At 44.8% G+C, this 21,042-nt stretch overlaps 1 protein-coding gene across 1 annotated transcript; it reads right to left on the bottom strand.

The window, feature by feature from the left end:
• Positions 1-5,406: 5,406 nt before the first annotated feature.
• LOC123239230 (zinc finger protein 25-like) lies at positions 5,407-20,624 on the bottom strand. Its single transcript, XM_044666482.1, has 6 exons — positions 19,830-20,624; positions 19,642-19,752; positions 18,314-18,440; positions 17,164-17,225; positions 16,777-16,845; positions 5,407-7,391 (listed from the first exon to the last, which is right to left on the bottom strand). The coding sequence occupies exons 1-6, from the start codon at positions 20,622-20,624 to the stop codon at positions 6,357-6,359; spliced, it is 2,199 nt and encodes a 732-aa protein (XP_044522417.1). The 3' UTR covers positions 5,407-6,356.
• Positions 20,625-21,042: the final 418 nt, after the last annotated feature.

The raw sequence follows: 21,042 nt of genomic DNA, 5'->3' as shown, positions 1-21,042 counted from the left end.
TGAAGCTCTTGAACATCAGAGCTTACTCGCTGTCTACCTTATGCCAAAACTTTCTGTGTCTGTGTCTTTATTCTCGCCTTATGTTCTCTTTCCATTAATCCTTAACCCGTAACCCATTTTCACTCAGTCCTTGGTTCCCCTTTCTAAGTGTCCAACCCACTAGAAATCTTCGTGAAGCTGCTGGACAGCTTCAAGAGGGATAAGAGTTAGTCAATGGGGGTCAAACGTCTTGCCCAGGGTCATAGTTAGGAAGTGTTGGAGGACAGATTTGAATGTATCTGGGCCTGGCTCTCAAGTCACTCATATTTTAGGTACAAAACCTGTATCTGAGAGGTAGTATATTAAAAGTCTCCACCCACCCACCCAGTTTTCTGCTTTTCTTCTAATCTTGGCAACATATGTTTTATTTGTGCAAAACCTTTTATATTTAAGGTACTCAAAATCATGCATTTTACATCTCAGAATGTTCTGCATCTCTTGTTTACTCAAATTCTCTCCTATCTATGAATGTGATAGATAATGTTTCTTGTTCTAAGTTGTTTGAGTATCTTTCAATGTAATTTTTTAAGGCTACATTTATTATTTCTGCTCTTTTGCATTTGTTTGCCATGTTTCTATGCCCTAGTATATGGTCTTTGTGAACGTACCATGTACAGCTGAAAAGGTGCATTCTTTTTTGTCCCTATTTTTCTCCACCTATCTATTAAATCTAATTTTTCTAGGATTTCATTTACCTCTCTTATCTCTTATTTTTTTGGTTTGATTTATCTAGATCTGATAGAGGAATATTTAGATCTTCCACTAGTATAGTTTTACTATTTATTTCCTCCTTCAGCTCTGCCAGTTTCTCCTTTAGAAATCTGGATGCTATACCATTTGGTGTGTACATGTTGAGTACTGTTATTTCCTTATTATCTATACTGCCTTTTATCAGGACGTAATTACCTTCCCTGTCTCTTTTAATCAGAACTATTTTTGCTTTGGCTTTATCAGAAATCATGATTGCCACTCCTGCCTTCTTTTTCTCAGTTGAAGCCTAAAAGATTTTGCTCCAGCCATTGACCTTAACCCTGTGTATGTCCACCTGCCTCATGTGTGTTTCTTGTAGACAACATATGGTAGGATTTTGTTTTCTAATCCACTCTGCTATTTGCTTCTGTTTTATGAGCGAGTCCATTCACATTCAGGGTTATAATTATCAGCTGTGTAATCCCTAACATTTTGGTATCCTCTCCTAGTTCTACCCCTTCTTCTCACACTATTTCCTTTTAAACCAGTGGTTTGTTTTAAATCAGTACCCCTTGTCCCCTCCCTTGGTTTACTACCATTTCCACCCCCTCCCTTCCCCTCTTATTATTTTTTAAGGCCTAACCCCTCCTCCCTCTCTTCCCTATCCTTTATGAACTCCTCACCCCACTTCCCCCCTCAGTTTATCCCTTCTGACTTTATCCATAGAGTTAGATAGTATTTGATATCTCAATGGATCTAGCTATTCTTCCCTCTCAGGATTAATTCCACTGAAAGTAAGGTTTAAGTATTTCCTATTAATGCTCTCTTCCTCTCCTTATAATAGTATTCATCCCTTCCTCTTCCCATGTCCTCTTTGTGTGGTATAGATTATCCTATTTTTCTTATTCCTTCAAGTTTCTTTTGATGCTATCTACTATTCTCCCATCTCACTTTTCTCCCCCATAGCATCTTAGACCATTTAGTACTCCAACTTCTCCTTATGACTAATTCTTCTAATTACTATAATAGTGAGTACACTTTTTTAGAATTACACATAATATTTCTCCATATAGGATTACAAATAATTTGATCTTATTCAAGCCCTTAAAGAAGCAAATTTAAAAATAAGAGTTTTCTTTCTTTCCCCTCTTTCTTATTTATCTTTTCATGTTTCTCTTGTGTGTGTTTTTTTTTTTTTTTGGTGTTTGTTTTTTGTGGTTGGATATCAAACTTTCCACTTAGTCTTGGTCTTTTCTGTGCAAATACTTGGAAATTTTCTATCTTGTTGAATGTCCATACTTTCCCCTAGAAGTATATAGTCAGTTTTGATGGGCAGGTGATCCTTGGTTGTAGACCCAATTCTCTTGCCTTTCTGAATATCATGTTCCAAGCCTTGTGGTCTTGTAGTGTGGAGGCTGCCAGATCCTGTGGGATCCTGATTGGTGCCACTTGATATCTGAATTGTTTCTTTCTGGCTTCTTGTAATATATTTTTCTTTAACCTGGAAGCTCTTGAATTTGGTAGTTATATTCCTGGGGGTTGTCTTTTGAGGGTTTAGTTTAGAGGGTGATCTATGGATCCTTTCAATGTCTATTTTGTCCTCTTGTTGAAGAACATTAGGGCAGTTTTCTTAGATCATTTCTTGTAATATGGTGCCCAAATTTCTATTAATTTCTGATTTTTCAGGAAGACCAACGATTCTCAAATTGTCTCTTCTAGACTTATTTTCTTGATCTATTATCTTCTCATTGAGATATTTCATGTTTCCTTCTATTTTATCAGTCTTTTGACTTTGCTTTAGTAATTCTTGCTGTCTTGAGAGATCATTGGCTTCTACTTGCCCAATTCTAGCCTTTAAAGACTGGTTTTCCGCTATAATCTTTTGGTTTTCCTTTTCTGTCTGGTCTATCTGGCTCTTCATGGCTTCCAGCTGGTCATTTCTGGTCTTTAATTTGATTGTTGTTTCATTTGATTTCTGAACCTCAATTTCCTATTGTGAAACTCTGCCTTTTAAACTTATTTTCTTTTTGAACTATTTCCCACTTTTTTTTTTTGCCAGATCTCTTCCATCTTTCTCATGATCTCAGATTTGAACTCTTCAAGAGCTTGTGACCAATTTTTATTTTGGGGGGAAGGTTTGGATGTCTTTAATTGTCCTCCTCTATTTTTTTTTTCCCGTGCAGAAGTTATCAAGTGTTAGAGCTTTTTTCTTGGTCTTTTTGGTGTTTATTTCTTGGGCCTTGCTTGGCATCATTATGCTTTTTCAGCCAGAAGTCTGAGTAAGGCAAGCCAATTCTCTTTGTATGGAGCTAAGGAGCAGTTTTTGCCTGAGGCTACTTTGTGAGTCTCCTGGCTTCCACTGTCCCCTAGGTCTTTCCTGTCAGTGGCCCCTCTCAGCCTCACTCCTGTGCCCAAAGTCTATGCTCCCCAGCCTCCTGGGGTCTCTGGTCTAGCTGTTTTCAGGGTCAAGCCCCCATGGTCCTAGTCGGCTGCCCAAAGCCCAGAAATTGGCCCACACTTGCTCCTCCACCTGAGGTTTCCCCCAGTCTCAGCATGCTGAGTTGCTTTCACTGTCCACTGCCTCTCTCAGCCCCACTCTTGCTCCCGAGGTCTGTTCTTTCCAGCCTCCTGGGGTCTCAAGTCTTGCTGTTCTCAGTGGCAAACTCCTAGTTAGCTGCCAAGGAGCTAGAATTTTTGTCCCCACTCACTCTAACTCTGGTGCTCAGCTTCTGGCTTTGGTACTGTGGATGGGGTGGGGGAGGGTTGATCAGCTCGCGTTTTGATGGGAGTTGTTTCCCCCCTTATAGCGTGAGAGTGCCTGAATCCCAGGTACCTTTGATACTGCAACCTATTGTGGTGTCCCTTCTTTCATCTGGATTTGGTTTTTTTGTCCTTTGGAGGTATGCCGGTGGTCTGTAGTGAGGAGAGTAAAAGTGCCCTGCTTCTACTCTGCAGCCATCTTAACCTGGAAGTCCTTTCAATATACTTTTGATGAGAACACAGATTTAGAGTCATAAGGCATCAGAAGCCACTGAGTTCAACCTACTCATTTTAGAGGTAAATAAATGGAGGCACAAGATTTGTCCTCATCCAGTGTTACACAGTCCAAGAGGAAGGGTTTGAACCCATCTTCCAAACTCTGAAACCTAGTTCCCTATCCATTACAATATACTGCTTTCATCAACAATAATCTGAATATCATTTTGAAAAAAGTGAATATCTTTAAGCTTATTGACTTTGCAATGAAGCAAATGATCCCAAGAAAAATAACAATAGTTCATTAAAATAGATATGAACGCTTCCAAAGGACCTGATGAATATTGTCTCATTTGATGCCCTCATCAATCCTGGGAGATAGGTACTATTATTTTCAACCAGGCAGTAACAGGTAAAGTGACTTCCCCAGGGTCAAACAGCTAGTCATCACCATCAGTAACTGAAGCTGAACTCAGATCTTGTGGATGCAGGGGCAACTCTCTTATGCACTGTGCCACATAACAGCCTAAAGGAATCATTATGAAAATAATGTCCTGGGACTTTTTCTGCCAGTTAACATCATGAAACAGTGAGTGCCAATCATCTGGGGAATATCTGAAGAAGTTATGGTGTAGAAATGTCATGAGATATTCTAGAAAACTGATGAGAAACCTGAGGATGAGAGAAAAATTCAATCCATTTTTAGGGCTTTATAAATTGTGAGAAATCTGCAAGGTTCAATGAGGTTTGGGCTGTAAGAAGAGACCTTCCCCCTTTCTAATTAGAGCCTTAAGTTTTATTTTTAGCAACATTTTCCCAATGGGAACACAAAGGTGTGGTCCAGCAGAAGGCTTTCCCACAATTATGGCTCTTATAAAACTTCCATCCAGAGTGAACATTGTGATATCTAGTGACCTCCATCATCCAGCAAAAGACAGGTCTTCATTGAGTATATTCATGATTCTGTCCACTATGAATCCTCTGATATAAAGGAAGAGATGGCCTCTGGCTAATCCCACATTGAGTCCATACAGGGCCCGTTCCCAAGATAAATTTTCTGTTGTCTACCAAGCTCTGTACTCCATTAGAATACCTTTCCTCATTCATTACAGGCATGTGATTTCTACCTCCTGTGAATTTTCTGATGGGAAGTAATGGACTTAACTCATTGACTACATTAATGTGTGAATTAAAAAGGGGGAAAGCCCAGTTTCAGAAAGGTTCATCTAATACAGTGGTCGGCAACATATGGCTCAAGCCATATCTGGCTCTTCTGAGGGCCAGATATGGCTCTTTCTGCAGAAGCCATAAAGTCAATTTTTTTTCAGGCTCTGTTACAGGAGCGCGCACTGTGAGCACTGTACGGCTCTCATGAAATTACATTTTAAAAAATGTGGCGTTTATGACTCTCAAGGCCAAAAAGGTTGCTGACCCCTGCTCTAATAGATAGGCACCACTGAGTCATGTACTTCAATTTGCCAACATGGCAGAGCAGTTCCTCACCAGTGGAAGTCAATGTATGTGATGTGTCTGCTCAGGTGGGAACTGAAGTTAATCCCTAACTAATTAGAAACTCTGAGTAGGAGGGATAAAACTAGGATTCAAATACCTGCAGGGTCACTGCCATTTTTTTCTTGGGGGATCAATGCACCTGTTTCAGTGGAGAATTCCTGCTCTTATCTGACCTCACAATCTTATGCCAAAGAGAAGCCCAAAGCAGCGGCTCAGGCTACAGCTTAACAGGGGAATGATCTCTAATTAGTAGCCACTTGGAGAAGCATTCAGTGGTGGCCCTCAGGGAACTTGGGGAGAGAAGCAGTGCAACTTGGAGACCTTCTAGGCAGACTCTCTTCTACTAACAAATCATTGTAACTAATATAAAGTCTCCAGGATTGATTTTAATTATAATATTAATAAGGTTTTTTCTCTAGTGTGGATTTTCTGATGTCTAGCAAAGGAAAAATGTTTACGGAACAGTTTTACCACGTTCCAGACACTCATAAGGCTTCTCCCCAGTGTGGATTCTCTGATGATGAGTATGACTGGAACGGTGTGTGAAAATCTTGCCATAACGACTACACTGATCAGGTTCCCTTCCAGAGTGGATTCTCTGAAGCATACCAAGCTTATAGGGGCTTATGAACACCTTTCCACATTGATTAAATTCATAAGGTTTCTCTCCAGTGTGCATTCTCTCATGTACAGGAAGAAGGGAGCAGCATCTGAAAGTCATTCAAATGATTGCATTCATAAGGTTTCACCCCAGTGTGGATTCCCTGATGGTTAGGGGCTCCTTCTGAAAGCCTTTCCACATTGATTTCATTTATAAGGCTTCTCTTCAGTGTGGTTTCTCTGATGTACAACATGATGGGAGCAACATCTGAAAGTCTTTGATAACACTCATAATGTTTCTCTCCAGTGTGGATTCTCAGATGTACTGCAAGACTATAGTTCTTTGTGAAACACTTCCCACATTCATTACAAGCATAAGCTCACTCCCTGGTGTGGATTCTCCAATGACGAATACATCTGGCTCTGCTTGTAAAAGTTTTTCCTTGATTACATCCATAAGGTTTCTCCTCAGCGTGGCTTCTCTGATGTACAGCAAGATAGTAGTTGCTTAATAAACTCTCTCTGTATTGATTACATTGCTAAGATTTCTCTCCAGTGTGGTTTCTCTGATGATAAGTAAGATGGGAGTTACTTCTGAAAGACTTTCCACACTGATTACACTCATAAGGTCTCTCCCCAGTGTGCATTCTCTGATGATAAGTAAGATGGGAGCTGCTCGTGAATGTCTTCCCACATTGTTTACATTCATAAGGTCTCTCCCCAGTGTGCATTCTCTGATGATAATTAAGACTGGAGCTGCTGGTGAATGTCTTTCCACATTGATTACATTCATAAGGTCTCTCTCCTGTGTGCATTCTCCGATGATAATTAAGACTAGAGCTGCTGGTGAATGTCTTTCCACATTGATTACATTTATAAGGTCTCTCCCCAGTGTGCATTCTCTGATGATCAGTAAGACGGGAGCTGCTTCTGAAAGACTTTCCACACTGATTACACTCATAGGGTCTCTCCCCAGTGTGCATTCTCTGATGAGAAGTAAGATGGGAGCTGCAGGTGAATGTCTTCCCACATTGACTACACTCATAAGGTCTTTCCCCAGTGTGTATTCTCTGATGATAAGTAAAACTGGAGCTGCTTGAGAATGTCTTTCCACAATGAGTACATTCATAAGGTTTCTCCCCAGTGTGGATTCTTTGATGATAAGTAAGATTGTAGCTCCTTTTGAAAGCCTTTCCACATTGATTACATTGATAAGGTTTCTCTCCACTGTGGTTTTTCTGATGCACAGCAAGATTAGAACTGCTTCTGAAAGCCTTTCCACACTGATTACACTCATAAGGTCTCTCCCCAGTGTGAGTTCTCCGATGATAAGTAAGATGGGAGCTGCTTGTGAATGTCTTTCCACACTGACTACACTCATAAGGTTTCGCCCCAGTGTGGACTCTCTGATGATAAGTAAGACTGGAGCTGCTGGTGAATGTCTTCCCACATTGTTTACATTCATAAGGTTTCTCTCCAGTGTGGCTTCTCAGATGTACAGAAAGACTGCAGTTATATGTGAAACTCTTTCCACATTCATTACATGCATAAGGTCTCTCCCCGGTGTGGATTCTCTGATGATGAATACACCTGTCTCTACTTCTGAAAGCCTTCCCACAATGATTACATTCATGAGGTTTCCCTCTAAGGTGGATTCTATGATATACTATATGGGAAGAGGGATCCCTAAAAGCTTTTCCACATTCATGACCCTCATGAGGTTTCTCTTCAGTATGGATTCTCTTATCTTTGGCAACACTGGAACTCTTCCTGAGAGCTTTTCCATGGTGATTGCTTTCATAATGTTTCTTGCCACTGTGGATTCTCTCAAGTTTACTATAACCAGCTCTGAATTCACTGTTGTGAAAGCAGTCCTTCCATGAGGTCATTTTCACATCTGTGGCCATTTCCTTCACATCAAACCTGCTCTCTGCATCTGATGGAAACGAACACAGAAATGCAAATAAGTATATATTCTTCCTTCTGTGGATAGAAAGTGTATTGACTGACATTCAGTTTCCTCAGTCAAAAACAAGACTCTTCAAACCTAAAAGGGCAATCAATCATTTTAGAATGGTATTACTTCACAGCAATAAGATGATTTAATGAACAAAGATTTCCACACACAGTCCCATTGGATCCTCATAACAGCCCTGAGAAAAAAACACACTGAACATCCTCATTATGCCTTCCAACCCAGGCCATGAGTCCTGAATGGCTGAGTGATCTGACCTAAACCCCAGCAGCTGAAAAATCAAACTCAGTGACTGCTTTTTCTCTGTCCAGTGCACTGGACAGATGGTCTCCATCTCATGTTCAATCTTTTCTTCAATTGCATTATGTTGAGATCAATTCTACTCTGCTGTGCTCAAGTGATCCTCCTCCTGTTCTTTATGGACCACTCCTGAAGCTCCATCACATGGTCTTTCTTTGCAAGTTTTGTGCTAATCTGAGAAAAAGATTTACTTTTCAGCTGTTTTGAAAGAATATGCACTTTTCTTATACTCTCTTCAGATCTATAGATATTGTGCCATTTTTTGCACACTAAAAATTCCTATTATTTCAATATCAAATCTTTAAGCATAATGGAATTTCTCTGGTGATCTCATTTAAAATTCCTTTTTTGTTGCTGTAGAACCCATGATGGGGGTGGGGGGTCAACCTTGTTTTTTGCATTCTATCTGAGGCATAAAAGATTCTTTTCTGGACTATTACTTTTTGGAGATAGCCATTGTTTCTTTCTTTTTAAGCTTTTATCTGTAGCTTTCAATGATTCTGATTACCTAAATTAAAAAAAAAAAAGAAAACATCTCAATGTTTCCCTCTCAGAACTAGACGAATCTAATCATAAAATAAATAAGGAAAAGTTTAAGGCTATGAATAAAATTTTAGAAAAGTTAGCCATTACAGACTTTGGGGGAAAAACTGAATGTGTATAGAAAAGAGAACATTCCAGCAGTACATGGCACCTTCACAAAAACTGACCATGTGTTAGGGCATAAAAAATTCACAAACAAATGCAGAAAAACAAAATGAATTATTTTCAGATCAAAAGGTAAGAAAAAAATTACATTCAATAAAGAGAAATGGAAAGAAATTTAAAAAAGTATTTGTAAATAATGTAATCTAAAAGAGTCAAAGAATTAATCATAGAAACAAACAATGATTTCATTAAAGACAAGGACAACTATGAAGTGACCTGCCAAAACTGATGGGATGCTGTCAAAACAGCACTTGGAGAAAATGTTTCTCTTAAATGCTTACATCCAGAAAAGATAGAAAGAACAAATCAGTCAACTGGGCATGCCACTAAAAACAAAAAACTAGAAAGAGAGCAAAATTAAAAATCCCCAATTAGACACCAAATTGGAAACCCTGGATATTAAAGAAGAAATTCATGAAACTGAAAGAAAACTTTTGAACTAGTAATTAAACACAAGAGCTCTTTTTATGGTAAAATATCCTAATAGAAAAACCATTGGTTAAACTGATTTTAAAAAGGAAAGTAGAAAACTAAGTTATCTGTATTAAAAATTAAAAGAATGAATTGAAAACCAATGAAAAATAATCACAGTAATTATTCTAATAAATTAGATAGTCTAACTGAAATGAATATTTACAAAAATATAAAATTATCCAATTAACAGAAGAGGAAATCAAATGTTTTAAATAACCCTTTTGTACAGAAAGAAATTGGAAGAAACATTAGTGTAAGCAGTCCACACAGCTGAGCCTGAGTCAAGTCTGGGTAAGTCACTTCATTTTTGTTTGCCTCAGTTCCCTCAACTGTAAAATGAGGCTCAGAATAGTGCTTGCTCTCAGGACTGTTGAATCAAATTAATTCTGTTAAAATGCTCAGTATGGTGCCTGGAGTGGGTCCAGAGCCATTCCATTTTCTTCACACATATGTCTGTATTGTGCCATCAGTGCTTGGGATGAGAATATCTCCTTGTGTAAGCTATTCTGAGAAACAGAGCCCCGCACCCCACCCAGGTCCCCACTACACAGTCTGGTCCAGAAACCTCTGATCCTGAAACTGGGGAAAGCGGTTTGCACTGGATCACCTGGAGCCCCATTTCTCTATCCTGCTGCTCACTCCCCAGATCCCATATAAGCCTCACATACTGTTCCCTGGGGGAATCTTTGACTCTGTGGGTCACACTCCCATTGGTGAGCCCACAAAACCCTACTTGGCTCCAATCCTCTTTCTCAGCTACCTGGCATCAGCACTGGCATGGGCTTGGTCATGTATTCAGGTTAGTTATCATTATAGGAATTTAAAATAATTCTTAGAAAAAGCCCAACATAGAATTTCCATAATTATTTTATACTTCTGAACCTAAAATTTTATGTTGAATTTCCAAAATTCAATTTGACATTTTAGGATGTGGTAGTCTAATGTCTATGGTAATTTGGAGTCACCACTGGGAGCCCTGAATGCATAGATTTAAAAGGCCATTCTGAGTAGTCGAGTCAGTAAGCAAGGGAACCACACAAATGTTTTGGCGTGGCTGTTGAAGGGGGATTCTCACAAAAGATTTCAGGGTTCTTGGTGTTCTGTTGCATTAAGCACAAACTATTCTCCTTGCTCTGCTCACTGCTTTCCAAACCAAGTCAGAGAACTCTTCCAAGATTTCTCTAAAACTGTGCCTTTCTTCAGTTCTCAGGGAAATATGAAATTCCCTCATCTTCTTGGACCACTACTTTCTTCAGTCATTGGGATCACCTTGGTTTGTAATTTTCTTTTTTCTAAGAACCAAATATTTCATTCTGGCTCACGCCAATGGGCCTTTCTCTTCTTCCTCTGATTCTCCCTACCAAACTGGCAGATGCTGTACCAGGACTGGGCAGCCATTCTAAGGACCACATGGTCACTCTTGGCATCTGGAAGACCAACCTCTTGTCTGACCTCAAGGCAGACTCCTTCAAAGGGAGGAGTTCCAGGAAGGGCTGTGCCAAGGAGCATTAATGGGAACAGGGGGAAGGAAGATGCTACTTGGTTCAGGATCACGGAGAGAGGAGGTGGCTCAGAGGGAGGCAAGTAGGAGAGTGCCAGCCTGGGTAAGCTGGCTCTGGCTGCTTAGGAGAGTGCTGGCATGCCTAAGCTCTGCTGTGGAGTTGGTGCAGTCAGTTCTGGGAGGTCGCTTCCCTTTGTAAGAGAATGGCTGCTGCCTTTTCTTTCTCTAACCTGCTTTATATTCTTCCCCATATGATGAGACATTGAGAGAGAGCCTCCAGACAATACCAATCCTAACAATCTATACCTTTGGGGGCATTGCCACAAAACCTATGACATGATGACATCTCCCCGCTTCGAAAGCTGCCTGGATCGCTAGGGGGGGGGGGGGGGGCGCGCTTGTTCCAACAACATGGGGTTGGGTTCTCCTTCCTAATGAACTCTGCCATTGGTCTCATTCTCATCTCTTCAGGACAACACATTGTCTTTTCCTCACCATATCCTCCTATCATCTTTCTTCTATGCCTCTGCCTCCATCTTTAGAAGGAAACGGCAGGAGAGGGAAGGGAATGGGATCTATGATTCTAGACATCTATCACTGACAGGGCATGACCCCCTTCACTCTGCAGACCTTGCCTTCCTTCCATCCCAGGCCCAGGCACTACTGATCTTTGTACTCTTTCTTAAACAAAGCATCTTTGAAGGTAGAAACTTGTTATCCCCAGGATGCAGCTGGGTGGCCAAGTGGATATAGCAAGGAGCCAGCAGTCAGGCAGACTTCCGTTCCAGTTCAGCCTCAGACACTAACTAGCTGAGTGACTCTGGAAATATCAGAGCACCCTACACTCTGTGATGAGAACATGGCCTTAAAGCGTCACCGGGAAAACATTTCCCTAGAGCTCTCTTATCCCCACCCCATTTCACATTGATCAGACAGATGCCTTCTACTTCTCCTTTGACCCTATCTCTATGAGAATTTAACATAAATCTGTACCTTTCTTTCCCTTTTAAAAGGTGTGAAATTAGGATCTGTTACCCTAAAAACTATGATTCCCAGAACCCCGCTCACTTCCTATCATTACATACTGACATAGACAGGATATAAATTGGGTAGAGTTCTGTATCTAGCTTTTTTCCTTCCTATTGGAGGCTTTGGTGGAGCAGGCATTTTGAGCAAGTAGAAAAACTAAGTCACATGGTTCTATTTTAACAGATAATAAATCTTATAAATATAATACTTGAAGTATTGCACATTAATTTAAATCCTACATTCATGGTGACCAGAAGTGGGGTTCAGAAACCCTTAACTCTGAGTAGATTAGTCTGAAGAAACCACGTTTCTCCTGTCACAGCTTTTCACTCCCCCACCCCACCCCCCAGGATACTCTCTTTGGAGCTGCTGCCTGTTGCTGGCCATCCTATCTTCTGCTCTAACTCCCTGGGTGGTCCCAGCCGCCTGCTTCTGCTGATTGAAGCCGCTCTCTGGAGGCTTGGAAAGTATAAATCTTTCCCTTACATTGCCAACAGCTGAGTGCTTGCCTTGGAAGCCCAGGTATGTTTCCCTTAGGCAATCCCTCTTCACTCCCTGTCCCCGTGGCAGGGGAAGCAAGCTGCTCCCTGGCATTTTACCCCTGGGGAAAGGGGAAGGAAGGTTACTCTTCCAAACAGGAAGTAGAATGGCAAGCATGACCCACTCTATGAAAGAGCAGTGCATTGCCTATTTCAAACAGCTCCCAGTTTTAGGATGGTTTTTCTTCCTACCATTCCTCAGAGCACTGGTCCTTGCGATTAGCTTGCCTGAGATTCAGGGGAGAGATTCAGCTCTCTACACCCCCTTGCCATTCTGGCCTGCCTAGTCTCTACAATACATCCAATGTGGGATTCCTCCACACTATGTTTAGCCCAGAATTCTCCCTCACTATGGGAGATCCCGGAGGTGTAACAAAAGGAACCTAAATGGATTATGATCCTGTGGAGAAGGAACCTTCCAGAATCTGGAGGTGGATTTTTAAGCTTTTCAGACTCCATTGTTTTATGGAAGTCTCTATTGGAATTGGAAAAAAAGGACTCAAACTCAGTGCCTATATCCTGTCACATATATTGTATATTCTGATTGCTTGTTTTAAGATTTTATTTTGTTTAAGTACTGTTACACTATGTCTCTAAGCTACTGTGTTTTGACAATTAGCTATATATGCTGTTACATTGTGTTTATTTGTACCTCCCCATATAACTGGGCTGGAGAAGATACCATTGTAAAAGTACCTTTGAGTTGTTTGTAACAAAAGGTAAGGGTCCATTTAGTAGCTGGAGTGAAGTGCTACAGCACTATTCCTTGACTCCACATTAAAATAGATGAGACATATATGAAAGACATGCCTTTTAGAGCACTTACAGTCCCATGCCAAAGGAGGGAGCAAACCCAAGGGGTTGGTTACCCCGTGATGGATTATAGTCTTACAAAAACTTCCTAAGGGGCATGGTACCCCTAAATGGCCCCCAAGAGGGAGCATTTCAGCCAAGATTGAAAGCCATGAGCTTCGGTGGCTATTTGAGTGGACCCAAGTGTTGGTCAACACCCTTCTCAGGGGGGATTATGTAATTATCATAGGAACTGCAACACCCTCCTCAGGAGGGATCGCATAATTGTCACAGGGATTGTATAATTCTCATAAAACTAAAAAAATCTTGAAAAAAAAAAAACATTTCAGGAAAAAGAGTTTAATAACTGTTTGAATCTAGGAGATTAATTACTTGAAGAAGGCGCCATGAAAATGCCTGAAAAAAACCTCCTCCGAAGACCCAGAGTGAACCACGGAGCATAACTGATTGCAACACATTTATTTTGTATGCATACTCTTATGCCTACGGGGATTGCCCAATTGGCTTTTTGTCAATGCATCTAGCAATCATTGGTTTTGTTCTCGTTCCCTTTTATCCACAAATTATTGTAATTTATAAGTTGTTTATGTTTACGAGATCCATTGGGGAGATTAGTTTTCCAAAGGATCTCAGAGGGGATTGTGAAATTAGAATCTGTTACCCTAAAAACTATGATTCCCAGCAAAACCACGATTCCCAGAACCTCACTCACTTCCTGTTGTTATGTGCTGATGTAGACAGGATATAAATTGGTTGGAGTTCCGTGCTTAGCTCTTTTTTTCTTTCCTGTCAGCGGCTTTGGTGGAGTGGGCATTTTGAGCAGATAGAAAAACTTAGTCAAGTGGTTCTATTTTGTCAGATAATAAATCTTATAAAATATAATACTTGAAGTATTGCACATTAATTTTAACTCTTACAAAGGAAAGTTTCATTCTGAAAATCCATTTGGATTTCACCCCCACCCTTTGATTAGATGAGGAACAAGGCCTCAAGCTTATGTGGTTAAGGGGGACAAATGAGCCCTTAGGGAGGGCGCCAGAAGCCTTGTGGCTCTCTAGGGTCCCAGAATATGTTAGTCTCTTGTACCACATCCTCTTTCCAGTCAAGCTTCTATCCAGCCTGAGGTAAAATCTGTCCAAATGGGGAGACCCAGAAGTGATAGGGGTACGGGGGGGAATATACATCAATGAAGCTTTTGGGGTGATTCCCAACCAACCAATGGGAGTAAATGGAGACAAAGTAAGCAGCAAGCTATATGGCCAACCAGGTGACTAGATGCCTTTTCTTTCTCCAACACCCTTTTCTCTCCTTAACAAATAATTACAAATCAATATCCAGCCTCCAGAGAATTTTAATCCTAAAACTTGTGAGAAGAGGGTGTCCTTCTTCTTGCCAAAGCAAAGTCATACAGATACATAAACAAGCCCACCACATCCCATCTCTTCCCCCAGCAGTCTCTCCTGGATCACCCCATTTCCCCCCACTAATTATGAATCTCTGTTTCTATTGGCTCCTTTCTAAGTCCCAGAAATAAACTGTGTCCACTATCTCCATAACCCACCACCCATCCCACTCCCAATGTTCCCTTCCTCCCTAGGATTTGGTGTCCCATCTTTCAGCCCTTTCATCACTAAAAAGCTAGACAGGTGGGCCAACACTTCCTTTCTTCATAGTCTTCTACGGTCTCTGTAGTCTGGCTCTCACTTTCATTGTTCCCCTAAAACATTTCTTTCCAAAGTTCTCAGTGATCTCCTGATGGCTAAAACCAAAGGCCTTTTCGCAATCTTCATTCCTCCTGCTTTTTTGCAGCCTCTGCAACATCAACCATTCCTCTTTACTTCATGTTCTCTTGGCTTCCCTCTAAGTTTTGGGGATTCTACTCTCTCCCGGGATTTCTCATGATAAGCCCAAAAGCAACCTTGTTACCCGAGTGAGATGGAATTAAGTGTGTTATTCTCAGAATGAACATTCAGCTTACACCGCCCCCCATATTCTCAAGGCAAAAACATCCAGTTAACACTCTCAATTGGGAAAGGGATGTGGAAGGCTAGTTTGTTACCTTTTGTTGTTGACTATCTGGAAGATTCCGGGACAACCCTGGGAAAGTGGTTGACAAAAGATGAGAGGCCTCAATTCAAGGGCAATATACAACTCATCCGCTTCTTTATCTCTTAAGAATGTTAAAAGCAATGTTCAAAGAAACACTTTCTCTGTACCTCACCATACCCTGAACCCAGTTAGAATACCCTGTGATTACACTGTAAGTTCAGACCCCAGGACGGGGCTGGACAACGGGAGGGAGGGGGGAATGTCATGACAGGAACCTATAAAATGTCTGTTTTTGCACCCAGGCATTGCATTTGCCATGAGGGCATCTGCCTTCCTCATGAGGAAAAGAAATAAACAAGTGCTTTTCTTTTACTCTCATTTTCTGACTCCCGATTTGTAATTGCAATTAGGGTTTTGTGGTCATTTTAATCTCACTGCTCTTTCCTCCAATGCTCCCATCTCCTTACTTTCTATTATCATCCAGGTTCATAACCTCAGCATTATGCACTCCTCGTTAACTCTCTCATACTTCCCTCCGCCCCTATACGTGCACATTCAATCTTTCACAAAGTCCTGTGGATTTAACCTTTCAAACACATTGCTTTTCCACCCAATATTGTCCCTTTCTTGTTAGTTAGTTCAGGGGCTAATATTCTCACACCTGAGTGATTGCCAAGAACTGTCTGGCAGTTCTCTAAAGACTCCCCCCAGGCCAATCCATCCCCCAACTAGCTGACAAAATCCTCACCTCAAGCTCTTCCTCGACCATGTTGCTACCTACTCCCATTACAACACTGGCTCCTGTCACCCAGATCTAGTATTAAATCCTCTGTTGGGCTGTTTAAGGCCTTCCTACCCTGGCCCGTCTTCCATCTTTCACCCGCACTCAACATATGCTACCACCCCAGGTGGGGAAGGGGCCTCCTTTCTGTTCCATGAACAAACACTCCATCTCCCAGCTCTCTGGCTTTTCCCTGGCTGGCCCACACACCTACAGTGCTCTCCTTGGCTTCTCTGAAGTGCAGACAAAACCCCAGCTTCTAGAATAAGCCTTTTCCAGTCTTCCTGGACCTCAGTACCTGCTTCCTTCTCTTGATCGGCTCCAATTTATCCTGTATGTAACAACAGGTTTTCCATCGTTGTGACCATGTTGTCTTTCCCACTAGGCTGTGAGCCCCTTGAGAGCACAGGGCTTGGCAACAGATCTGGCATACAGTAGGACTTAATCAATGCTTGTTGACTTAAGGAAGGTCTAAAAAAAACCTCAGCCTTTTTGATATAGTTGTAGGATGGTTCCAGGCCCCAAAGTTCCCAGAATAATAATCCCAAGATTATTGACTCATCATTAGAAGGGAGAGGAAAAGGCCATGGGGTCTAACCCCCTCATTTCACAGATGAGGAAACTGAAGCTCAGAGGTTCAGTGAGTTGCTCAGGGTCTCAGTGCTAAAAAGTATCTGAAAAATAATTCCACGTCAGGTTTTCCTGCCTCAAGTTTAGCTCTTCCTTCCCTCCTAACCTGAAGAAGCCCTTGCGACAACAGTGCACATACACCAGCTTTCACCTCACTCACCTGGACAGGAATTCCTTGGGCCTTCTTGCTCCAAATGAGAGACCGGATATCTTCTGGGAACTGGAATTCCTGGGCATGAGGAACAAGGTAGGATTGAGGATGGAGAGAAACTTGCCATTGAAATGCCATTAGGGAATGGGGGAAGGGAAGCAAGGCCACAGGGAGGTTTCAAGGACTACTCAGAGATGGGTTCTAGTGTGGGAGGTAAATATTTAGGGCCCCTCTAACTCAGTCCACCTTTGAAAGACTCATCAGAGGAGTCACAGAGTTAGCATCCTGGCACAGTCAGTGTCAGTGCCTCCGTCCTGGGGTAATATTGCCACCGCAGGAGAAGCAGAGCTTTTGAAAAGCCAGCACAGAAAGCAGAGGCGGACTCTGCCTCCTTACCCGTCTCTGGGCCGAGGCTTTTCTCTGAGCTTTTATCTTATGCCATCCTGCAATCTGGCAAGCTGCAGAGGCCCAGAACACTGACCACAATGAGGGATCAATTCGATTTATACCTATAGTTAAAAAGGCTGAAACTTATCTCTTTTTTTGTCTTTTCTAGTAAATGCTTTTGAATCTCGTAACAAGCCTCCAGATTAATTTTTATTTATAACACCAGGATGTTTACTGCTGGGCACTCTGGGAAACAGAAAGGAAGATGGAGAACACATAACCAGTGTGGATGCAGAAAACCCCTCCTTTGTCTAACCTCCCTCACTGAGGGATGGCCACACTTCCATTTTCTATGAGTTAGAGGAAGCTGGATCTGGTCTCAGGAAGACCCCAGTTCAAATCTAGTCTCAGACACCTCCTAGGTGGCTGTCCATGGGCAAGTCACTGAACCTCTGCTTGCCTCAGTTTCTTCAACTATAAAATGGGGATAATAACAGCACCCAAACCAAATGGGTGTGATGAGGATCAAGATAGATAATATTCACACAGAAAGCCCTCAGCACAGTTCCTGGCTCACAGTAGATGTCTATAAATATTCTCTCCCTTCCCTTTCCCCCTCTACATCTCTACTGGAATTTCAGAGATGTATAAAGGAAGAACAAAGATATCCTTGCTATGCTGGGCCTCTATGAGCCATGCCACGATCAGTGAGTTGCAATTTTATCCTTATTAATCCCCCCAAAAGATGCCAGGGACAAAACCCTTCTCGGAGAGGAGGGGTGGTCTTGGGAGGAAGAGGAGTCCCTTCACTGCCCATCGTCAAGGAAATGATCATGTTCTTAGAAGTTTTGCAGCCAAAATTCACATCCAGGTGGAGGATAAACTTGACAATGTCCGAGATTCACTCCAAGGCTGAGACTCGGAATCACTGGATTGATCCTTCACCTGAAGGTGCCCAGAAGCAGGGGGAGACAGCTTGGGGAGCAGCAAAGGAAATTTCCAGCTCCCCATCACACAAGGCGAAAGTGAGGCAGCTCAGAGGGCCTAGTCTCTCGGACACAGGAGAGCAGCTCTTGGGCCTGAAACTCTGCTTATTTGGGAGGGGACAAAGGCACCCCTTTTGATGGCAGATTTGGCGACCAGGGGTAGGGGTCCTTACCCAGGGAGAACATGTTCTGAGCATTCTCCAGCATGACCTCCTTGTACAGCTCCTTCTGAGTAGGGTCCAGGAGGCGCCACTCCTCCTGGGTGAAGTCCACGGCCACATCCTGGAATGTCACCAGCTCCTAAAACACCAAAACTCACAGGCCTTAGAGCCGACACACACTTCAGCACGGAGCTCGTCCAACATTTCTCAATTTACAGAAGGGAACCGAAGGGCGGAGAAGGGATCGGCCCAAAGGTCCTCCCCATTATGAGTGTCTGAGGCAACACTTGAAACCCTGAGCCCTCCCTTCCCCAAGTGAGAAAGAAACCTTGAACAAGGAGGCCCCCTCTCTGGATCCCATCTAGAGATGGGAACTTCCTGACAGATGATGAAGACATGATTTTCTTGGCCTTTAACCCTCCGAGTGTGAACAGAAAAAGAAATTTGCCTTTTTCTGCACCTCCTTCTGCCTAAGGCTTCTGCCCAGCCTCGTGTGACCCCAAAGGGCTTTCCCCTCTCTCTGCCTTAGGTACCTCAGGAGGAGAGCCGGGGGGAATGAAGGACCACGATATCCACCCCCAACGGAGAGAGCCAGTCACCCTCTGAGAGGAGACAAGACCTGCCCTGTACCTGTCTGGCCCTATCCTGCGCTGCCTTTCCGGGGCTGTCCCAAGCAAGGGACAATAAGGGCAGATGAGGTATCGTTTGTGAGGTGTCCTATCAACAGTCCAGACCTCTTATACCTTACTCTCCTCTCCCTCCTCTGGTCCTGGAACAGCGACCTCCTGGCTGAGCCTTTCCAAAGTCTTGGAATGTTCTGCCTCCTCCCCTGAGCCTCCTGGCTTCCCTCGAGTCTCAGCTAAAACAAGCGTTCTCCCGGTCCCTTCCATACTGGTCAGAGCCTATGTGGACCCGGCTGCTGGCATGGGAGCGCCTGCGGGGCAGAGCCTGGCTTCTTCCTTCCTTGGCTGCTCCAGCAGGTCCCCACAGAGGCCCTTTCTTCCTTAATTAAATGGCAAGACGGAGGGATTCGGAGCCCAGGGCTGAGACAGGGGAAAGGAGCAGCAGCGGCGGGGGCCACGTCTGCTCTGAGGAGGACAAGAGAAAGAGAAAGGGGAGAACCTGGGGGGAGGGGCGGCTCCACACGCAGGGGGCAAAGACAGAGAAAAACGGCGAAAGTGGCTCCCCTTGTCAGTCGGAACCACCAAAGGGGGGCCAGAGGGGTAAAAGCTGGAGACGCCGAAGTGCCAGGAATCAGGCTGAAAAGCAGCAGAGGAGAGCAGGGCGCTGCGGGCAGAAACCATCCCAGGCACCACACACCAGCCACCTGGGGCTCTCACCTGGGCCGGCCGGCTGGGGCTCCCCGGGGCCATTCCCTCCGGCTCCAGGCCTGGCTCTCTTTCCTCCCTCTTCCTGGGCAGGAGGCTGGCTGCAGGGACAAAGGCTCCGGCCTAGATGGAGAGGGAGGGCCCGGGCTGGAAATGAAAAGGGTCTGTCCCCCCTTCCCCCACTCCTCCGACAGGGTCACAGGGGGCAGAAGGGGCCAGTCAGAGTCGCCCTCTTCCACCCGGCTCCCACCTTCCCCTCGGATGCCGGGTCCAAGGGGCGTCCTGGGAGCTGGGGCGGGGAAACAGGGCTTGGGGGCCGGCTCAGGGTCCTCAAGTTGGGAAGAGTTCGGCCCATCTCCCCGCCCCCCGCCCCCATCCCCGAAGGGCAGGGGTGGGGCCGGGCACTTGCCTGGGGAGTCCCCTATTGTCTGGGCGGTCTCTCCCGGGGTACAGGGGTAAGGCGTGGGACGGACTGAAGCTTCTTCCAGAGGTTCCGGGGCGGAGCTCCTCCCCTCTCCCATGCGGAAGAGCTTAGGGGTCGCTGGTGGGCCAGGAAGTGGGCCCTGGAAAGCCGGTCTCTGCCTCCGTCGCTCGGGCCAGTGGCTCGAGGTGCTGCTCCCCCGCCCCCCCCCCCCCCGGCGTGGAGGGCCTGCTCTGCCGCTCCTCTTTGGCTGGTGGCCCCAGAGGCCGGCCTGGGACGTTTCCACTCCGCTCCCGGAGCCGGGACTAGGGGCTCGGGGACCCTGGGGCACGCCCTGACGCGGAGCCCAGTCCGGGGGCCGAGACACCCCGCCGTGAGGCGAGGCGGGGAGGACACGCACCTGGAGGGCAAAGGCCGAGGAGCCGTCCCGGGACGGCGCGGGGCCAGGCTGCAAGGCACGTGCGGGGTGAATCCCCAGAGAAACCCACCACATTGCCCAGAGTCCCGGGACACGCCGCTTCCGGTGTTGGCGAGCAGCCTTCTGGGAAACGTAGTCCAGGCGGTCCTGCCGCATGCGCGGGGCGGGCGCTGCTGGCGGCTGGGTGGGGCCACGCCGTATCTGTCCGACTGGACTCCGCCCATTGGGCGGACTGGAGAGGGAACTGACCCAAGAGGCGGGACAAGAGCGCTCCCTGGACAGACCGGGCTCCTCTGGGGGTCCTCCGCTACCCTTTCAGGGCCCTGGACTCAGGCGGCGCGCAAACGGCCCCTCCTGCCCTTTTAGGGACCCCCCCCCAGCCCTGCGGCCCCCGGCAGTGCCCCCTCAGGCTTGGGAAGGGGAAACCCTGCTCACGGAGAACAAGCCCAGAGGCTGGGGGGGCCTGAGGGAGCTGGGCAACCGGGAGGGTGGGCGTGTCCTCAGGTGTCTCGGGGGCGGGGCTTTGCTGAGGAGCCAATCAGTACCCGGGAGGCGGGGCCGGAGGCGATCACAG

The sequence above is a fragment of the Gracilinanus agilis genome, chromosome 3 (genome assembly GCF_016433145.1).
Source record: "Gracilinanus agilis isolate LMUSP501 chromosome 3, AgileGrace, whole genome shotgun sequence".
In the NCBI taxonomy this organism is placed as follows: Eukaryota; Metazoa; Chordata; class Mammalia; order Didelphimorphia; family Didelphidae; genus Gracilinanus; species Gracilinanus agilis.
Note: the sequence above shows the minus strand (reverse complement) of the source record. Positions and strands in the feature narration are given on the sequence as shown.